The 21312-nt window shown below is 39.0% G+C and overlaps 1 protein-coding gene across 1 annotated transcript in view; it reads right to left on the bottom strand.

Annotated features, from left to right (window-relative positions):
- The window catches only part of CCDC152 (coiled-coil domain containing 152), a 46984-nt gene that overhangs the window by 23731 nt on the left and 1941 nt on the right, over positions 1-21312 (bottom strand). Inside the window, exons 2-3 of the mRNA XM_062211746.1 lie at positions 20280-20385; positions 4561-4629 (exon numbers count right to left, since the gene is read on the bottom strand). Coding sequence (XP_062067730.1) covers positions 4561-4629; positions 20280-20385 — 175 coding nt within the window. The remainder of the gene's footprint in view (positions 1-4560; positions 4630-20279; positions 20386-21312) is intronic.

Here is a 21312-nt window from a genome sequence, read left to right as displayed (position 1 = left end):
AAAACTGCAAAAAAGAACTTAGGCTTGAGTGAATATGGTACTTTTGGAAAAACTAAAATTCAAGCACAACTGCTGGAGAATAAAATGTGAGGAGAGGATTATTCTATCACTCAGGTGGACATATTCTAAATGAAATACTCCGGGACCAGCACTGTGGCGCAGCGGGTTAATGCGCTGGCCTGAAGCGCCGGCATCTCAAATGGGTGCCAGTTCTATTCCCAGCTGCTCCACTTCCAATCCAGCCCTCTGCTGTGGCCTGGGAAAGCAGTGGAAGACCAAGTCCTTGGGTTCCTGCACCCGTGTCGGGGACCCAGAGGAAGCTCCTGGATCCTGGCTTTGGATCAGCACGGCTCCGGCCATTGCGGCCAATAGGGGTGTGAACCAGTGGATGGAAGACCTCTCTCTCTCTCTCTCTGCCTCTCCTCTCTTTGTGTAACTCTGACTTTCAAATAAATAAATAAGTCTTTTTAAAAAATGAAATATTGGATTCTTTTTAAATATGTGATTTTAATTTTTACACAGAAACCTTTTATTTAGGGAATAGAAACTTGGTGCATTTCAGAAATACAACTTTAGGAACATAGTAACTCTTCCCACTGTACCCCACTCCCGACCCCCACCTCTACCCCTCTTCCTCCTCCCACTCCTATTCTTATTCATATTATTTCTTACTAAGACTTAGTTTCAATTAAATTTATAGTACATTCAATTAACTTTATACTAAGTAAGGAGTTCAATAAATAGCATAAATAAAACTGTTCCTCAATGGTTGAGACAAGGGCTGTTCAAAGTCATTGCATTTCAAAATCTCAACTCCACTTGCATAGATTACCTTTTAGGTGCTCTATTAGTTATCACAGATCAGAAAGAACATATGGTATTTATCCTTTTTAGACTGGCTTATTTCACTAAGTATGATGTTTTCCAATTTCATTCATTTAATTGCAAATGACAAGATTTCATTTTTATTTTACCACTGTGTAGTATTCCATGGTGTATGTATCCCATAATTTCTTTATCCAGTCTTCAGTTGATGGGTATTTGGGTTGATTCCATGTCTTAGCTATTGTGAATTGAGCTGGGATACAAATACATGGAGGTACAAATAACTCTTTCATATGCTGATTTTCATTTCCCTTGGGTAAATTCCCAGGAGAGGGATGGCTGGTTCATATGGTAGATCTATATTCAGCTTTCTGAGGTATCACCATACTGTCGTCCACAGGGTTTACCTTCCCATCAACAGTGGATTAGGGTACCTTTTCCCCCACATTTGCCAGCATTTTTTGTTTGTTGATTTATGTATAAAAGCCATACTAATGGGGGTGAGGTGGAACCTCACTGTGGTTTTGATTTGTATTTCCCTGATGGCTAGTGTTTCTGAACATTTTTTCATGTGTCTGTAGGCCATTTGGATTTCTTCTTTTGAAAATGTTTAAGTCCTTTGGCCACTTCTTTTTTTTTTTTTGACAGGCAGAGTGGACAGTGAAAGAGAGAGACAGAGAGAAAGGTCTTCCTTTTCTGTTGGTTCACCCCCCAGTGGCAGCTGCGGCCAGCGCACTGCGGCCAGTGCACTGTGCTGATCTGAAGCCAGGAGCCAGGTGCCTTTCCTGGTCTCCCATGCGGGTGCAGGGCCCAAGCACTTGGGCCATCCTCCACTGCACTCCCGGGCCACAGCAGAGAGCTGGACTGGAAGAGGAGCAACTGGGACAGAATCCGGCGCCCTGACCGGGACTAAAACCTGGTGTGCCAGCGCTGCAAGTGGAGGATTAGCCTATTGAGCTGTGGTGCCGGCCCTTTGGCCATTTCTTAACTGGGTTATTTGTTTTGTTGTTGTTGAGTTTCTTGATCTCTTTATATATTCTGGTTATTGATCCTTTATTGGTTGCATGTTTTACAAATAATTTCTCCCATTCTGTCAGTTGCCTCTTAACTTTACTGAGTGTTTTCTTTTGCAGTGCAGAAGCTTCTCAATTTGATATAATCCCATTTGTCAATTTTGGCTTTGATTGCCTGTGCTTCTGAGGAGTTTTCCAAGAACTCTTTGCCTATATTTGTTATCTAATAATTTGATGATGTTGGGGCATAGATTGTGTTCTTAAATCCATTTTGAGGGGATTTTTGTGTAAGATGTAACGTAGAGGTCTTGCTTCATATGTCTGCAAATAGAGATTCAGCATTCCCAGCACCATTTGTTAAAGAGACTGTCCTTGCTCCAGGAATTGGTTTCAGTTCTTTTGTCAAAGATACATTGATTGTAGATTCATGGGTGATTTATGGCAATTCTATTCTGTTCCATTGCTCTATTCATCTATTTTTGTACCAGTACCAGGCTGTTTTAATTATAATTGCTCTGTAGTATGTCTTTAAATCTGTATTGTCATGCCTTCAGCTTTGTTTTTGTTGTACAAGATAGCTTTAGGTATTCAAGGTCTCCTGTGTTTCCATATGAATTTCAGCATCATTTTTTCTATATCTGAGAAGAATGTCTTTGGTATTTTAATTGGTATCCCATTGAACCTGTAAATTGCTTTGGGTAATATGGACATTTTGATGACATTGATTCTTCCAATCGATAAACATGGAAGATTCTTCCATTATTTCTTGTGTCTTCTATTTTTTCTTTAAAGTTTTATAATTCTCATTGCGGAGATCTTTGACATCCTTGGTTAAATTTATTGCAAGGTATTTGATCTTTTTGTTGTTGCTATTTTGAACGGGATTGATCTTAGAAGTTCTTTCTCAGCCGTAGCATTGTTTGTATATAGAAGAGCTATTGATTTTTCTGTGTTGATTTTTATATCCTGCCACTTTACTAAACTCTTATGTGAGTTCCAATAGTCTCTCAGTGGAGTCTTTTGGGTCCCCTATATATATAAAATCATTTCATCTGCTAATAGGGATAGTTTGACTTCCTCCTTCCCAATTTATATCCCTTTGATTTCTTTTTCTTGCTTCATGGCTCTGGCTAAAACTTCCAGGACTATATTGAATAGCAATGTTGAGACTGGGCATCCTTGTCTGGTTCTGGCTCTCAGTGGGAATGCTTCCAATTTTTCCCCATTCAATAGGATGCTGGCTGTGGGTTTGTTATAAATTGCCTTGATTGTGTTGAAGAATGTTCCTTCTATACCCAATTTTCTTAAAGTTTTTGGATTTTTTATAGGCTACAGGGAGTCATCAATGAATTTTGAACAATGAAGATGTGAATATGGAGTTATATACTAAAAAGAGTATTTGGGAATGTGGATAATTCTCAATATTCTATCTCATTTATATACAGTGCTTTCTTTTATGATAAAGGTAGAGGCTAAAGCAAGTATTGTAACACAGAGGGTTAAGGCACCACTTGGGATGCTAGCATCCCATATTGGAGTACCTGGGTACAAGTCCAAATTTGGCTTCTGATCCAGCTTCCTGTTAATGCATACCCTGGAAGGCAGCAGATAGTGGTTCATTTACTTTGTACTCTGCCATTATGGAAGGCCTGAATGGAGTTCCTGCCTCCTGGATTAGGCATAGCCCAATCCTCACCTTATAAGTATTTGGGGAGAGAACTAGAGGATGGAACAACACTCTTTCTATTGCTCTGCCTTTCAAATAAGTAAAAATAAATAATATTTTTTAAAAGCAGAGGCTTAAGATGATAAATGCTTATTTCAAAGTAGTTTTATGTTGGAAAGGACCTTTAAGAGCATTTAGTTTAATAATCTCTAATAAACACAGCCATCCCACAGCTGAATCAGAATACTTAGTTGCTCTGTTTCCTGAATGGCAGTCCTATTAAAAGTAGGATAATGATAGGCATTTAGCCTATCAGTTAAGATGCTCAGATCCCATATAGGAGTATCTGGGTTTGATTTCCAGTTCTAGTTCCTGTCTCCAACATTCTGCTAATGGAGACCCTGGGAAGGCAGTGGTGATGGTTCAAATACTTGGTTTTTCCATCACCCATGAGATTTGGTTCCCAACTTCCAGCTTTGGCTTAGGTTTAGCCTAGCTCAAGTTGTCGCAGGCATTTTAAGGAGTGAACCAGCAGATGGGATTCTTACGTGTTCTGTCTCTCCCTCTCTCTCTGTCCCTAGGTGTCTGTCTCTCAAAATGATTTTTTAAAAAAATGTAAAAAAAAAAGTCAATAAAGATATACTGAATATGTTGGCTTCACAGTTAATGTAGTCTTAGTCTAAGACAAAAAATTAAATGATAATTTATCCTGAGTTTTGAATAGTTTAGTCATGGGTTAAGTAGTAAATACCCACTTTTCAAAACTGAAGTTTTAAAAAAAATCATTGCTATTGAAAATAAATATACTTCCAAGTATTTGAAAGTTAGTAAAAGAATTATTTTGAACTACTGTAAAACATCTCCTGAAATTGCTATAAGAGAATGTTACCAAATTGTTCTATTCAGTACAGCATTTATTTCATAATCATATTGGAACTATAGTACTAATAACAGTCTTTTAGATAATAAATTGAATAAGATAAAATTAAAATGAACTTATTGTTAATGACACAAAAAAATTCCCTAGAGGTGCTCAAGTAAATCATGTTACTTTACCTTTCAAATGGTGTTGATATTCAATGGTCTGTTGTAACCCTTTTATCATATTATGAAGAGTAGCACATTCTAAAACAAAAAGAAAAACTTATTTGTAAATGCTTTCATTTTGGAATAATTCTCAGTTGAAATAATTAAAATAATGTTTACTTCATAATTAAGAAATTTTAAAAGTAATTAGGCATCTCAAAATAAATTATATAAAGATTTTAGAGTTTGATTCATTTGTTTGCTTTATTTGAAAGGCAGACTGACAGAGATATAAAGAGAGAAATACAGAGCTTTCATCTGCTGGTTTATTCTCCAAATGCCCGCAACAGCTGGTGCTTGATCAGGTTGGAGCCAGGAGCCCCAAGCTTTATCTGAGTCTCTCACATGGTTGGCAGGGATGCAGTTCTTGAGCCATCACCTGCTGCCTCCCAGGATGCACATTAGCGGGAAGCTGGATTAGAAGTAGAATGAGGACTCAAATTCAGGCACTACAATATGGGATGCTGGCACCACAAGTAATGCTGTAACCATTGTGTCAAATGCCCACCACATATATAGTAAAATTGCAATGAACCTTTCAAATCAAATGAATTTCAAGATTTAGTAATGAGTTTTCTAAAGCATGGTATAGTAGGGATGCTCCCATGTGCCTTAGCAATTTCTTCCCTATAAATGTTATACCTGAACATATGTGGGAGGCTATGAGGGGTGTATAAACACAAATCTTCAATGAAATAATACTCTAAGGAAAGAGAATAAAATTATGTAAACTTTTGTGCAAAACAAAAGATGGCCAGAGTTGGTAAGAATGTGTTGGACAATGCTTTCCTTACTGTCCTTCAACTTTTCCTCTTGATATTCATGCCTGAGTCTTTCTTTCAATGATTTACTTATTTACTTATTTGAAATGCAGAGTTATGGGGGGAGGGAAGGAGCGAGGAAGGGAGGAAGGGAAGGGGGGAGGGAGGGAGAGAGAGAGAGAGAGATCTCTTCCATCCATTGGTTCACTTCCCAAATGGCCGCAATGGCCAGGGCTGGTCTGGGCCAAAGTCAGGAATCCGGAACTCTGTTCAGGTCTCCCATGTGGGTGGCAGGGGCCCACATAATTGGGCCATCTTTTACTAGATTGGAAACAGAACAGACAGGGCTCAAATGAGAGCTCAAATATGGGATGCTGGCTTCCTAGGTGGTGACTTAAATTGCTGTGTCACAGTTTAGGCTCCAACAGCCACATCTTTGAGGGGGAAAAACAGTAGTGGAAATTTGTATGGTGTTAGCAGTCCATTTGGCTATTAACTACACAACAGAAGACTATTTTTTATCTTGTTCACTATTTCACACTAGTATTTATTTATTTTTAGAGATGTACTTATTTACTTGAAAGGCAGAGTTACAGAGAGGCAGAGGCAGAAAGAGAGAGATCTTCCATCCACTGGTTCACTCTCCAAATGGTCACAACAGCCAGAGCAGGGCCAATTCAAATCCAGAAGCCAGGAGCTTCTTCTGGGTCTCCCACAAGGGTGTATGTTCCCAAGGACTTCAGCCATTTTCTGCTTTCCCAGGTCACAGCAAAGAGCTAGATCAGAAGTGGAGCAGTCGGGACTCAAACTGGTACCCCGATGGGATGCTGGCATTGCAGGCAGTGGCTTTACCTGCTACAACACAGCGCTGCCCCTCATGCTAGTATTTAAAACAGCTGTGGTACACAGTAGGAAATCTACAAATACTTGTTGAATGACTGATGGATATATAGGTGATATCACAGTAAGCTAGAACAGGGGAGGGATAAATGGAGAATCTGTGGTCTGAAAATAAAGTTTATTTTATTGACCGAATGAAAGAACCAAATTGTAATATGGCAATGAAAAAATTCTCATCCTTCAATTAAAGTGTTTGCCCTAAGTCACCATATGCTTTATTCAACTATGCTTATATAAAACAAACTATTTTGCAGAAATTAAGTTTTCTACAGATACAAGATCTTACTATTGTTGTCTTTCACTTCTTCCTGCCCTCATACTGTCATCACTATCATTAGGGCAAAGCTCAAACTAGCCTTTGTTGTCTCTATTTTCCCATTTGGAATGATGATTAAATTACATATGGCCATTTGCTGCTTTGTGTATAGTGCTTTGCTAATTGCTATAATTTAAAAATTAAAAATATATAATCAATGCCATCACTTGTCTTTTTGTCTTTTAGAGTAATGAATCCAGTAATTCATCAGTTACAGTAGCTGTAGCTGAAACTATGTCAGTAATCAGCAAATTGAAAACAGAGCCCTAAAACTGAAAGTATGGATGCTTTAAAAATGTGAGATTTGGGAGCAGTACCTAGATGGCAGAATAGGGAGGTAGCTTACTGCTCTAGTCTAGGGCAAGATAGTTTTTAAAAAGTGGAGAGAGTACAATCTCATGCAAAGAGTTAGGGAGAAAATGACAGAGAAAACTCCACACAAATTAGAGGGACATTGTGGATCTACATGGAGGGTGTGGATGCACAAACTCAGGACCCTGGCAGCCAAGAGCCTCAGCACCAACATTGGAGAGTGAGGTGAGACCACACTGCAGCAGCCCAAGCCACTGGTGATAAAGGTGCAGGAAGAGCCTGGGGTGAATCTGGCTTGGAGCCCTGTGGTGGATAGTGTATCTGCCAACCTAGAGGGAAAAAAAACATGGCACATTTCTCTTTCTCTGGCCACCCAGCGCCAGTGTCCTCTAACTAGCCAAGAGCAGGCAGGTGTTATTTGTAACAGCTGGACATTGAATTAAAAAATTGATCATACAATTACATAAAAGTAATCAGATGCAAATGCACGAACTACTGAAATCCATACAGGACATGAAAGAAAATTTCTCCCATGAAACTGAAATCTTAAAGAGAAAAAAAAATGAAATGAAGAACTCAATAGAGCAAATAAAATATGCAGTAGAGAGCCTTAATGACAGAATTGGTGAAGTAGAAGAAAGAATATTAGACTTAGAAGAAAAAGCACAGGAAATGATACAGTCAAACCAAAGACAAAAAGAGGAAATTAGAAAACTAAAAAACACTGTTGGGAATCTACAGGATTCTATAAAATGACCCAACATATGGGTTCTAGGAGTTTCTGAAGGTGTGGAAAGAGAGAAAGGATTAAAAGGACTTTTTAGTGAAATAATAACAGAAAACTTTCCTAATTTGGAGAAAAAAAATTTTCTTATGAAACTGAAATTTTAAAGAGAAATCACAATGAAATATTGGAAGTGAAGAATTCAGTAGAACAAATAAAAAATGCAATGGAAAACCATAACAGAATCGGTGAGACAGAAGGAAGAATATCCGAATTAGAAGACAAAGAAGACAAATCTCTGAAAATTTTACAGTCAGACCAAAAAAAAAAAAAAAGAAAAAATTAGAAAACTAAAAAACAGTGTTGGAGTTCTATGGGATACTATCAAATAACCCAATATAAGGGTCTTATGAGTTTCTGAAGGCATGGAAAGAGAGAATGGATTAAAACACCTTGAAATAATTACAGAAAACTTCCCTAATTTGGAGAAATAAAGGGATGTCCAAGTTCAAAAAGCATACAGAACTCCTAATAGACATGACCAGCAAAGATCTTCACCACAACATATTGTAGTCAAACTCTCCACAATAAAATATGAAGAAAATATTCTAAAATGTGTATGAGAGAATTGCCAGATTACTTTCAGAGGATCTCCAATTAGACTCATGGCTGACTTCTCATCAGAAACTCTACAGTCTAGGAGAGCATGTGAGATATATTCTAAGTCTGAAGAGAAAAAACTGTCAACCCAGAATATTGTACCTTGCAAAGTTCTCATTTATGAATGAAGGTGAAATAAAGACTTTCCATAACAAGCAGAAGTTGCAAGAATTTCTCACCACTCATTCAGCCTTATAAAGGATGCTTAAGGATATGCTATAGACAGAAACACAGAAACATGGTCATCACTACAAAAGAATGTGAAGGCAGAAAATCTCCAAGTAAAAGTACAAAGGAAATTCAAAGTAGAAGATAAGAATATTTATCAAAAAATGACATGGCAAAGTTGTTCCTTATCAATAGTCAACCTTGAATGTAAATGGACTCAACTATTCATTTAAAAGATACAGACTGGCTGAATGGATTAAAAACTAAAACCCATCTATTTGTTGCCTACAAGAAACACATCTCACCAACAAAGATACAGACTGAAAGTGAAAGGATGGAAAAAGATATTTCATGCTAATGGAAGCCAAAAAAGAGCCGGTGTAGCCATTTAAAATCAGACAAAATAGACTTTAACACAAAAACTGTTGAAAGAGACAAAGAAGGGCACTGTGTAATGATTAAGGGATCAATTCAACAGGAAGATGTGACATAATAAAAGTATACACACCCAATTACAAGGTGCCTGGTTATTCAAGGAATGTTAATGTATCTAAATGGAGACTTAGACTCCAATACAATAGTATTGGGGGACTTCAATACTTCACTTTCAGCAATGGACAGATCAACCAGACAAAAAAATCAGTAAGGAAACAATAGAGTTAATCGACACTATAGACCAAACGGACCTAACAGATATCTACAGAACTTTTCATCCTACAGTTGCAGAACACATATTCTTCTCACCAGTGCATGGAACTTTCTCTAGGATAGACTACATGCTAAGTCATAAAGTAAGTCTCAGCAAATTAAAAAAAAGTCATAATCATACCATGTGTCTTCTCTGACCACAATGGAATGAAGCTAGAAATCAACAACTCAAGGATCTCCATGGTATGCAAACCCATGGAGACTGGACAACATGCTCCTGAATGAACAGTGGGTAATAGAAGAAATCAAAAGAGAAACTGTTCCTCAACACTTTTTTTTCATACTATTTGTTGAATACTTAGTATGGAGTTAATCTTATGTGTATAAAGTTAATTGAAAATAGATCTTATTAGTAAAAAATAATATTAGGAGAAGGAGGAGGAAGAATGGTGGGAGTGTGAGTAGGAGGGTGGGTATGGTAGGAAAAATTACTATGTTTCTAAAGTTGTATTTATGAAATGCATGAAGTTTTTATTCTTTATTTTTTTTCCCTTATATTTTCTTTTTTTTTTAACTTTTATTTAATGAATATAAATTTCCAGTGTACAGCTTATGGATTACAATGGCTTCCCCCTCCCATAACTTCCCTCCCACCCGCAACCCTCCCCTCTCCCGCTCCCTCTCCCCTTCCATTTGCATCAAGATTCATTTTCAATTCTCTTTATATACAGAAGATCAATTTAGTATAAAGATTTCAACAGTTTGCACCCACATAGAAACACAAAGTGAAACATACTGTTTGAGTACTAGTTATAGCATTAAATCACAATGTACAGCACATTAAGGACAGAGATCCCACATGAGGAGCAAGTGCACAGTGGCTCCTGTTGTTGACCCAACAAATTGACACTCTAGTTTATGGCGCCAGTAACCACCCTAGGCTCTCGTCATGAGTTGCCAAGGCTATGGAAGCCTTCCAAGTTTGCCGACTCTGATCATATTTAGACAAGGTCATAAAAGACAGAGTGAGGATAGTAACCAATGATCCTAAGAGTGGCATTTACCAGGTTTGAACAATTATACAGCATTAAGTGGGGAAGAGGACCATCAGTACACACAGGTTGGGAGTAGAGCCATTGGTGGTAGAGTAGAGGTTATGATTATGGAGGAATGAGGCCCAAGTGCACTAGACAGGGCCTAGAACAAAGGACAGAGTCATTATTAGAGGAGCTAAGAAAGGTGCTGTCTAAGCTACAAGTAATTTTTCTGATTGAGAGGCAAATAGAACCTGATAGAAGGGGCTTGATAATAATCTGTTGGGCTTTAGGCCTTGTAAGTTAAGAGGCCCAGACCTATCTATCTCTTCACATGGGGTATATCCTAAGGGAGGTGTGAACCTCCTAGGGGAAGGCACTCTGTTGACTTTCATTACTTGGCTGGCCTGGGAGGAGAGCTGGCCAGGTAAAGGCAGGTGGCATCTCTAACAAGAAATTTACAGTTCTGCCTGCAATGTTGCTGACCCTACTTGACCATACCCTCAGCTGCAGTGGTCACTTTGGAAGTTGGGCTGAGTGAAGGGCTTTTCAGCTTAGAGCCAATAAGATCTGTGGCTCTGACCTGGGCATCCTTCGACTCCAGGGCAGGTCCATTTCCAGTGATCCAACTCTTGGCAGAGCTGCCAGGGCTCTTCACAAGCTGACTTCTGCTGAAGCCCAGGCTTACCACATTGAAAGCCACTGCAGTGGACTGGCCTGTTGGGTCTCCTTGAGGGCAGATCACTGTATAGATCAGCCATTAATAGACCTGCCACCCATTGCTTCTGATGCCTAGCTTTCTTTTCCTCCTGGTTTGTGTTAAAGCAGACCAGAGGATGCAAGTCAAGGGAGTGCCCGTGTCCCATCTCTAATCTTCGGTGGCCTGAACTACAAGTCTATAGTCACAGGCATGTTCTGTAGTAGTTTTTCTAAGGTAGACAATGCCCATGAGGAAAATTATATTCTCACTTTAAAATTTTCTTTCCCTTTGGTCTGAAAGGGAGGTTTTTTCTACTTACTGTATACTTCGCTGATGGCGAAGTGAATCTAGCTATGAGATTATTATTTAAGTTCTTATTTTGGCTATGCTATTGCAGAAAAATGTTAGCCATCTCTTTTATAAGGTCTAAAGATTAAATTGTGCATCCTACAGATTCCTTCATAATAGAATTAGTTTCCTACCTTGAAGAGAATAGAGAAATGAAAGAACAAGTTGGGCTTAGAATAGAGAAATGAGGGAGCAAGTCCTAGATCGCTTGCTGACAATAGCTATATCACATGAATACTTAGCAAACCTTTTCAACCATTAGATAACAACTTAAGAAAACATTTACCAGAAGGTCCAATGCCTTCTATAAATTTTAAGAATCATGTATTTGAAAACACTTCTTAAATATCTAACATGGTGTAGTTTGTTTAGCCTGTAAACTTAAGCACAACCATCTAAAATGTTTTTAGTTTCTTTCTACCAACAAGTCTAAAACATATGATACACAGATTCAGGTCACACAAATTAAAATGTATCTTTGATTGATTTTAGCAGCTTAAATTTATGGACAATCTTTTTTTTTTTTTTTTTTTTTTTTTTTTTTTTTAAACTTTTATTTAATGAATATAAATTTCCAGTGTACAGCTTATGGATTACAATGGTTTCCCCCCCCATAACTTCCCTCCCACCCGCAACCCTCCCCTCTCCCGCTCCCTCTCCCCTTCCATTTGCATCAAGATTCATTTTCAATTCTCTTTATATACAGAAGATCAATTTAGTATAAAGATTTCAACAGTTTGCACCCACATAGAAACACAAAGTGAAACATACTGTTTGAGTACTAGTTATAGCATTAAATCACAATGTACAGCACATTAAGGACAGAGATCCCACATGAGAAGCAACTGCACAGTGGCTCCTGTTGTTAACCCAACAAATTGACACTCTAGTTTATGGCGCCAGCAACCATCCTAGGCTGTCGTCATGAGTTGCCAAGGCTATGGAAGCCTTCCAAGTTTGCCGACTCTGATCATATTTAGACAAGGTCATAAAAGACAGAGTGAGGATAGTAAGCAATGATCCTAAGAGTGGCATTTACCAGGTTTGAACAATTATACAGCATTAAGTGGGGAAGAGGACCATCAGTACACACATGTTGGGAGTAGAGCCATTGGTGGTAGAGTAGAGGTTATGATTACAAAGGAATGAGGCCCAAGTGCACTAGACAGGGCCTAGAACAAAGGACAGAGTCATTATTAGAGGAGCTAAGAAAGGTGCTGTCTAAGCTACAAGTAATTTTTCTGATTGAGAGGCAAATAGAACCTGATAGAAGGGGCTTGATAATAATCTGTTGGGCTTTAGGCCTTGTAAGTTAAGAGGCCCAGACCTATCTATCTCTTCACATGGGGTATATCCTAAGGGAGGTGTGAACCTCCTAGGGGAAGGCACTCTGTTGACTTTCATTACTTGGCTGGCCTGGGAGGAGAGCTGGCCAGGTAAAGGCAGGTGGCATCTCTAACAAGAAATTTACAGTTCTGCCTGCAATGTTGCTGACCCTACTTGACCATACCCTCAGCTGCAGTGGTCACTTTGGAAGTTGGGCTGAGTGAAGGGCTTTTCAGCTTAGAGCCAATAAGATCTGTGGCTCTGACCTGGGCATCCTTCGACTCCAGGGCAGGTCCATTTCCAGTGATCCAACTCTTGGCAGAGCTGCCAGGGCTCTTCACAAGCTGACTTCTGCTGAAGCCCAGGCTTACCACATTGAAAGCCACTGCAGTGGACTGGCCTGTTGGGTCTCCTTGAGGGCAGATCACTGTATAGATCAGCCATTAATAGACCTGCCACCCATTGCTTCTGATGCCTAGCTTTCTTTTCCTCCTGGTTTGTGTTAAAGCAGACCAGAGGATGCAAGTCAAGGGAGTGCCCGTGTCCCATCTCTAATCTTCGGTGGCCTGAACTACAAGTCTATAGTCACAGGCATGTTCTGTAGTAGTTTTTCTAAGGTAGACAATGCCCATGAGGAAAATTATATTCTCACTTTAAAATTTTCTTTCCCTTTGGTCTGAAAGGGAGGTTTTTTCTACTTACTGTATACTTCGCTGATGGCGAAGTGAATCTAGCTATGAGATTATTATTTAAGTTCTTATTTTGGCTATGCTATTGCAGAAAAATGTTAGCCATCTCTTTTATAAGGTCTAAAGATTAAATTGTGCATCCTACAGATTCCTTCATAATAGAATTAGTTTCCTACCTTGAAGAGAATAGAGAAATGAAAGAACAAGTTGGGCTTAGAATAGAGAAATGAGGGAGCAAGTCCTAGATCGCTTGCTGACAATAGCTATATCACATGAATACTTAGCAAACCTTTTCAACCATTAGATAACAACTTAAGAAAACATTTACCAGAAGGTCCAATGCCTTCTATAAATTTTAAGAATCATGTATTTGAAAACACTTCTTAAATATCTAACATGGTGTAGTTTGTTTAGCCTGTAAACTTAAGCACAACCATCTAAAATGTTTTTAGTTTCTTTCTACCAACAAGTCTAAAACATATGATACACAGATTCAGGTCACACAAATTAAAATGTATCTTTGATTGATTTTAGCAGCTTAAATTTATGGACAATCTTATCTATAAGCCATTTAAAATAAAACTCTTAATAAAATTTCCCCATGTGGACATACAATATGTACACACATATAATATAGCATAATAGACCAATATAGCAATTTTAATAATAGCTTTTAAAATCTTTAACTCTTTTTGTAGATTGCCAATTGATTTGAATTGCTTTTTCTTTTTAGTAACCTCAGTTAACCATACTTTCTCTCAGTTGGTACTGTTAATACATTATTGGCTTCATCTGTTTACAGAGCCATCCCAAAGTACTGAATACAATAGAAGTGGCTGGGAAAAGTCCATAGGAACCGATAGGAGGACAGCTAATCACAGAACCAACAATTCTTTAGTTTTATGAGCAGCACATCATATATAACTGTGGATGACAAAAGACTTTAAGTCGCCATGTTTAAAATTATAAACTCATCAACCAACAAGGGGCACTTGCTTACTTCACAGTATTTTTGAAAGCACCTGTAGGATTTTACAAGTATTTAACCCTTTAGGCCTCTGGGGCTTTCTCATTAAGATAACTATCATGTCTAGTAACACAAGATCATTAGACTTTTTAATTCTCAAACATTTGTATTAATAGCTTTTTCCATTATAGAAACTTAAAGTCTGGTACCACATCACATCTTGACAGTCCTTCTAATATAATCCAAATAGACTGATTAGTTGGTGTCTCTATAAGATGAGAGACATAGGTCTTTCGATTTTTTCAGTTGGGCCCAAACTGGAAAAACCAAAGTCCAGGATTTACTGGAAATTTTAGAGACCAGATTGTTTGAAACTTTGATTTTTTGAATGCCTGTCAAGAATGCCAAGAAGGCTCAAAATCCAAAATATCTGGTTGAAATAAGATTTCTTAAAATCATGACATAACATAGACCAAATTTGATCATTGTTACAAGGTGATTCTTCAAATTTTTGAAAAAAGCACATATTTAAATAACCCATAGCTCTTAATAGAAATTCAGCTGTTTTTGAACAATTAGAATTTAACAGACATCAAGAGAACATAATAGATTACTTTAACACATTGCTTTAACAGAGCATCAGAGTTTAATTCTATGTCAAAGAGAAATTGAGCTTCCTGTGATCTTTTGCTGTGAGGTTTCCTTCCTTTACCTTCTTTCATATTGGTGACCATGTTTCTGTGTTTCTGTGTGTAACACATCTTTAAGCATCTTTTGCAGGGCAGGATGAGTGGCAACAAATTCCTTCAGTTTCTGTTTGCTATGAAAAGTCTTAATTTCACCTTCATTCACAAATGAGAGCTTTGCAGGATATAGTATTCTGGGCTGGCAGTTTTCCTCTCTTAGTACCTGGGCTATGTCTCGCCATTCCCTTCTAGCTTGCAGGGTTTCTGATGAGAAGTCTGCTGTGAGTCTAATTGGAGACCCTCCAAGAGTGATCTGACGTTTCTCTCTTGCACCTTTTAGGATCTTTTCTTTATGTTTCACTGTGGTGAGTTTGATTACAACATGTCGTGGTGAGGATCTCTTTTGGTCATGTTTATTAGGGGTTCTATAAGCTTCCTGTACTAAGATGCCTCTGTCCTTCTCCAAACCTGGGAAATTTTCTGCTAGGATCTCACTGAAAATGCCTTCTAATCCTTTCTCCCTCTCCATGCCTTCAGGAACTCCTAGAACCCGAATGTTGGGTTTTTTAATAGTATCCTGTAGATTCCCGACAATATTTTTTAGATTTCTAATTTCTTCTTCTTTTCTTTGGTTTGCCTGTTTCCTTTCCTGTTCTCTGTCTTCTAAGTCTGATATTCTCTCTTCTGCTTTGCCCATTCTGTTTTTAAGGCTCTCTAATGTGTTTGTCATTTGATCTATTGAACTCTTCATTTCATTATGATTTCTCGTCACTATCAGAGTTTCTTGTTCCACTAGTTGTTTCATTTCATTTTGATTCCTCCTTAATATTTCACTTTCACGAGAGAGATTTTCTATCTTGTCAATGAAGGATTTCTGTAGTTCAAGAATTTGTTTTTGAGAACTTCTTAATGTTCTTATCAATTTTTTGAGATCCGCTTCTTGCATTTCTTCAATCTCATCATCTTCATAATCTTGCATTGGGGTGTCTTTTTCATTTGGGGGCGTCATAGTTTCTTCCTTGTTCTTGTTAGCTTGGTTTTTGTGTTTGTTGTTTGGCATGTTGGAGATATTTGGTTTCTTCACTGTGGTGTTTTTTCTTGTTACACTATGGCTCTATATTAAGTGGACTGTCTGCTTTCAGTGGAGCCTTAGAGGCTTGAGATGAGTGTGGACTGAGAGCTGTGTTTGGTTCCTCAGGGCTGAGGGTGTGTCAAAGATGACACTCCCAGGTTAGGTGTGGTAAATCTCTCTTTTTTTTTTTGATTTAAAAGGGAAGTAATTCCACACAGCTGAACGTAATTGGAGGTAGTTAGCAGGCAAATGATATACCCACAGGAGCCAGAGATCGGAAGCTCTTTCCCACGGACCACACAGGGAATCTCTGCTGCCCTCAGTGTGGGCTCCAATTCTCCTGCAGTCTCCCACTGGGTTGCCAAGTTAGATGCTAATCTCCTGTTATTTCACCCCTCCCCACAGAGTCAGGTTTTTCTGCTAGGCTCAGGGCCGGTGCAGACCTGAGGTCGCCCTGCTTATGACGTATGTCCAAAATGGCGCCTGCTCTGTCTTGCTCGCCTTTGAGAGGTGAGCGGAGAGAGAGAAACTTGTGTCCGTATCGGTCACTTTTTTTATTTTTTTCCTCTCTCTCTTCTAGTTAGCCTGGTGAACTTTTCCCCACGGAGTTTCAAGCCTCGTTCCCTCTAGCCTCCTCTTTCCGCTTGCCCGCTGGTATCTCAGGCTATGGAGGTTCGGCTCACCTCGCGTTCCAGCGCTGGTGAGTTGAGTCTGCCGCTGGTGTCCCGAACTTGGGCTCCCACGCTCTCCACGCAGGTCCACTGTGAATCACTAGTTCCGGAAGAGTTTCCTCTGCTGTTTCATCCCCTACTCTTCCTTGACCCTGCAGTATCTCCACTTATATTAAACTTTCTCTCCCCCCGGACTAAGTGTGCTCCCTGCCTATTCCGCCATCTTCAGTTTTTATTCTTTAAATAAAAGGTCTCTTGGGGAAAAAGTCATTCTAATCAAAGTCTTATGAAGAAAAATAAAACCTACATATGATACTACCACTTTCAATGTAATCCCAAATTACTTTGAAATAAAGAATACTAAGCACAGTGAAAAAAAATGTGCATTTTCTAAATTTGAACACAAGGTGGCTCTCTCACTATATTTTTTAATGCAATGGATACTGACTTGATAAGGAATTTGTCATAAGGCAGGATAACATTCACTAACTTAGAATAATTGTTTTTAATTCTCTTTGATACCTTAATACATATTACCTTTTCCATTGGACTTTACTATGCAGTTTTTTTTTTATTATTTTTTTGACAGGCAGAGTGGACAGTGAGAGAGACAGAGAGAAAGGTCTTCCTTTTGCCGTTGGTTCACCCTCCAATGGCCGCCGTGGTTGGCGCGCTGCAGCCGGCGCACCGCGCTGATCCAATGGCAGGAGCCAGGTGCTTCTCCTGGTCTCCCATGGGGTGCAGGGCCCAAGTACTTGGGCCATCCTCCACTGCACTCCATGGCCACAGCAGAGAGCTGGCCTGGAAGAGGGGCACCCGGGATAGAATCCGGTGCCCCGACCGGGACTAGAACCCGGTGTGCCGGTGCCGCAAGGCGGAGGATTAGCCTAGTGAGCCACGGTGCCGGCCTACTATGCAGTTTTAAAAACACTGCCCTAGAAATCAGAGTTGCTACTTCTTATGCTACATAATTTAGTAGATCAGTGATCAAGTTGAGCATAAATATAGGCTTTTACATTAACTAGAAATTTGGGAATTAATATATACTTTGTGGAACAATTGGAACTGTTAAACAAAACTATGTATTTAGTGGGGTGGTGTTGTGCCATAGCTCGTAGAGCTGCGGCCTGTGATGCCAGAATCCCATATGTTCCACTTCTGATCCAACTCTCTGCTACTGGCCTGGAAAAAGCAGTGAAAAATGGACCAGGTGTGTGGATCCCTGCCACCTATGTGGGATACCTAGATGGGGCTCCTGGCTTTGGCCTGGCTCAGTGTTGGCTGTTGCACCCATCTGGGGAGTGAACCAATGAATGGAAGATCTGTTTCTCTATCTCTCCCTCTCTGTAACTCTGACTTTCAAAGTAAATAAATAATATATGTAAAGGATTTTCTACAGTACTTAGTCTACAGTACCATCTATAGAATAAATAATATTGCCACTTTGAACTAGTAAAGAAATTCCTCATCTAGCATCAAATGTAGAACTTAAATATCCAGATATAATTTTCTTTGTTGAATAAATCCAATTATGTGTAGTTTGTTCTTCCTAAGTGAATTATTATACACTAAGAGAATTAACTATAAAACTTGTGGTTTTTTTTTTTTTTTTTTTGACAGGCAAAGTTAGACAGTGAGAGAGAGAGAGAGAGACAGACAGAGAGAAAGGTCTTCCTTTTTCCATTGGTTCACCCACCAAGTGGCCGCTATGGCCAGTGCATTGCGGCCGGCGCACTGCACTGATCCGAAGCCAGGAGCCAGGTGCTTCCTCCTGGTCTCCCATGCAGATGCAGGGTCCAAGGACCTGGGCCATCCTCCACTGCACTCCTGTGCCACAGCAGAGAGCTGGCCTGGAAGAGGAGCAACCAGCACAGAATTGGCGCCCCAGCCAGGACTAGCACCCAGGGTGCTGGCTCCATAGGTGGAGGATTAGCCTAGTGAGGTGCGGTGCCAGCTAAAACTTGTTTTCAAACAGTGCTTTATACTTTGTGTGTCTGTGTGGGTGCAAATTCTGGAACTCTTTACTTTGTATAGAGTTAGTTCTGTACCTAAAGTTAATTAAAAACTAATCTTAATGAAGAAGAGGATGGGAGAAGGAGTAGGAGGTGGGACGGTAGTGGGGGTGGGAGGGCGGGTATGAGGGGAAGAACTGCTTTATTCCTAAAGCTGTACCTATGAAATTTGTGTTTATTAAAGAAAAGCTTTCTTAAAAAAATATATCTCAGGGTCTGGCGCTGTGGTTCAGTGGGCTAAGCCCCCATCTGTGGTGCCAGAATCCTATATGGGTGCCAGTTCAAGTCCTGGCTGCTCCTGTTTGAATCCCACTCTCTGCTATTGCCTAGGAAATCAGTTGAAGATGGTCCAAGTGCTTGGGCACCTGCACCTACATGGGAGACCCGGAAGAAGCTGCTGGCTCCTGGCTTTGGATTAGCTTCACTCTGGCCATTGCGGCCATCTGGGAAGTGAACTAGTGGATGGAAGACCTTTCTCTCTCTCTCTTCTTTGTTTGTAACTTTACATCTCAAATAAATAAATAAAATCTTTTAAAAATAGATCTTAGTAAAAATTAAGAATGGGAATAGGAGAGGGAGGAGGAGGAGGTGTGGGAGGGCAGGTAAGGTGGGAAGAATCACTATGTTCCTAAAGCTGTATTTATGAAAAGCATGAAGTTTGTATTCCTGAAATAAAAGGCTTCTGGGTGGCAAAAAGTTTACCTAGAAGCATAATGGACTCTAGGGGCATGTGAATTTTCAGTTTTGGTAGATATTGTTAAACTATATTCTGCAGAGAATTTATCCCCTAATTATCAATATATAAGAATGACTGTTTCTCTATATACTTACAAATAAGCATATTAAACATTCTTACCATTGTCAATCTGTTACAAAAATGATAATATAAAATTTCTAATTTATGAGAGCTCAGATTTTCATATATTTATGAATCACTTGCTTTTCTTTTTCTGTGGTCCAAAGCACCTTTGTGCTATTATTACTGGCCTTTCATTAACTTGTCTATGATATGAGTTGCAAACCTGTTGTCATTTGTCTTTCTTTTTCAATCTTTAAAATTAATTTATCTTCTATGAAGAATTTTTCCTTGTTAAATGTCAGTTATACTTAGAAATGAAACGAAAAACCATAGGCTGGGTGAAAACCTCTCTAAAACATGTCAGAGAATGGATTATTATCCAAAATACGCATAGAACTCTCAGAACTCAACACAGGATAACAAACAATTCAATTAAAATGAGCTAAAGATGTGAACTGACACTTCATCAAAGAAGATATACAGATGGCAGGCAAGCACATGACAAATGTTTAACATCATTTGTCACTAGAAAACTGAAAATTAAAACAATGAGATATTAATACACACCAATTAGAATGGCCAAAATTCAAAAGACTGACAAGGATGTAAAACACATTCATTGCTGATGGGAATTCAAATTGGTACAGCCTCTTTGGAAAATAGTTTGGCAATCTCTTACACAGCTAAAAAAGCTTAAGAAGTCTTATAATCTGATCCCCTTGCCCTTGAGGCCATTTGGGGAGTGAACCAATAGATGGAAAATCTCTCTCTCTCTCTCTCTCCCTCTATCTCTGTTACTGTGCCTTTCAAATAAACAGCAAGTAAATCTTAAAGAAAAATAGTACAGCCATTAAAAAAAAAAAAAACTAGTATTGTTCATGTAACAAAGAACCAACCTTCTTTAATTGCAACCTCCTTTGTTTGCAATAATTTTAACAAACACTTAGTCTTTTTCAACTTCATCTCCAATATATTGTTCTTTCCACTGGTTTCTATCATTTTCTGTAGAAGAAATAGAATATATGTTATTACCAAATAAATGTTGCTCTTTTGATTATTTTACTGCAGATACGAAGACTAATGAAAATATAAATTGCTTAATAACTGTTAAGTCTAACAATTAAATCTGGTATATATTTTTAAATAAGTCAACTCCCTGATTTATGTTTAATTTTAAAAGTAACATGGTAAAATTTTATATAGGTAAAACATGACCTAACTTGAAAGCTTTTCTTTCTTTCTTTCTTTCTTTTTTTTTTTTTTTTTTTGACAGGCAGAGTGGACAGTGAGACAGAGACAGAGAGAAGGGTCTTCCTTTTGCCGTTGGTTCACCCTCCAATGGCTGCCGTGGTTGGTGCGCTGCGGCCGGCGCACCGCGCTGATCCGAAGCCAGGAGCCAGGTGCTTCTCCTGGTCTCCTATGGGGTGCAGGGCCCAAGTACTTGGGCCATCCTCCACTTCACTCCCTGGCCACAGCAGAGAGCTGGCCTGGAAGAGGGGCAACCGGGACAGAATCCGGCGCCCCGACCAGGACTAGAACCCGGTGTGCTGGCACCGCAAGGCGGAGGATTAGCCTAGTGAGCCACAGCGCCGGCGAAAGCTTTTCTTTCTGACTTCAACTCACAGTCCTATGGTTGACAATTCCTTGTATATGTTTCCTAAATATGTTTGACTACCAACTATAAAAAGGATCATATTACATTTTTTCCTATTTCTTGGCTATTCCACTTAGCACTATTAACTGGAGATGATGTTATATAAGTATGTGTATGTCCACCTCAATCTTTTCAGCAGCTGCACTGAGTTTCATTTTTGAATATGCTATAATTTAATTTAACTATACTATTGAGAAGAATTTGTGGGTTTTTTTCTAAACTTTGTTTTGCTATTACAGACAAAAACATTTTTGAACTTACATCTTTGGTATTTT

The sequence above is a fragment of the Lepus europaeus genome, chromosome 15 (assembly GCF_033115175.1).
Source record: "Lepus europaeus isolate LE1 chromosome 15, mLepTim1.pri, whole genome shotgun sequence".
Classification (NCBI taxonomy): Eukaryota; Metazoa; Chordata; class Mammalia; order Lagomorpha; family Leporidae; genus Lepus; species Lepus europaeus.
The sequence above is the reverse complement of the archived record's forward strand: the minus strand, read 5'-3'. Positions and strand labels throughout refer to the sequence as shown.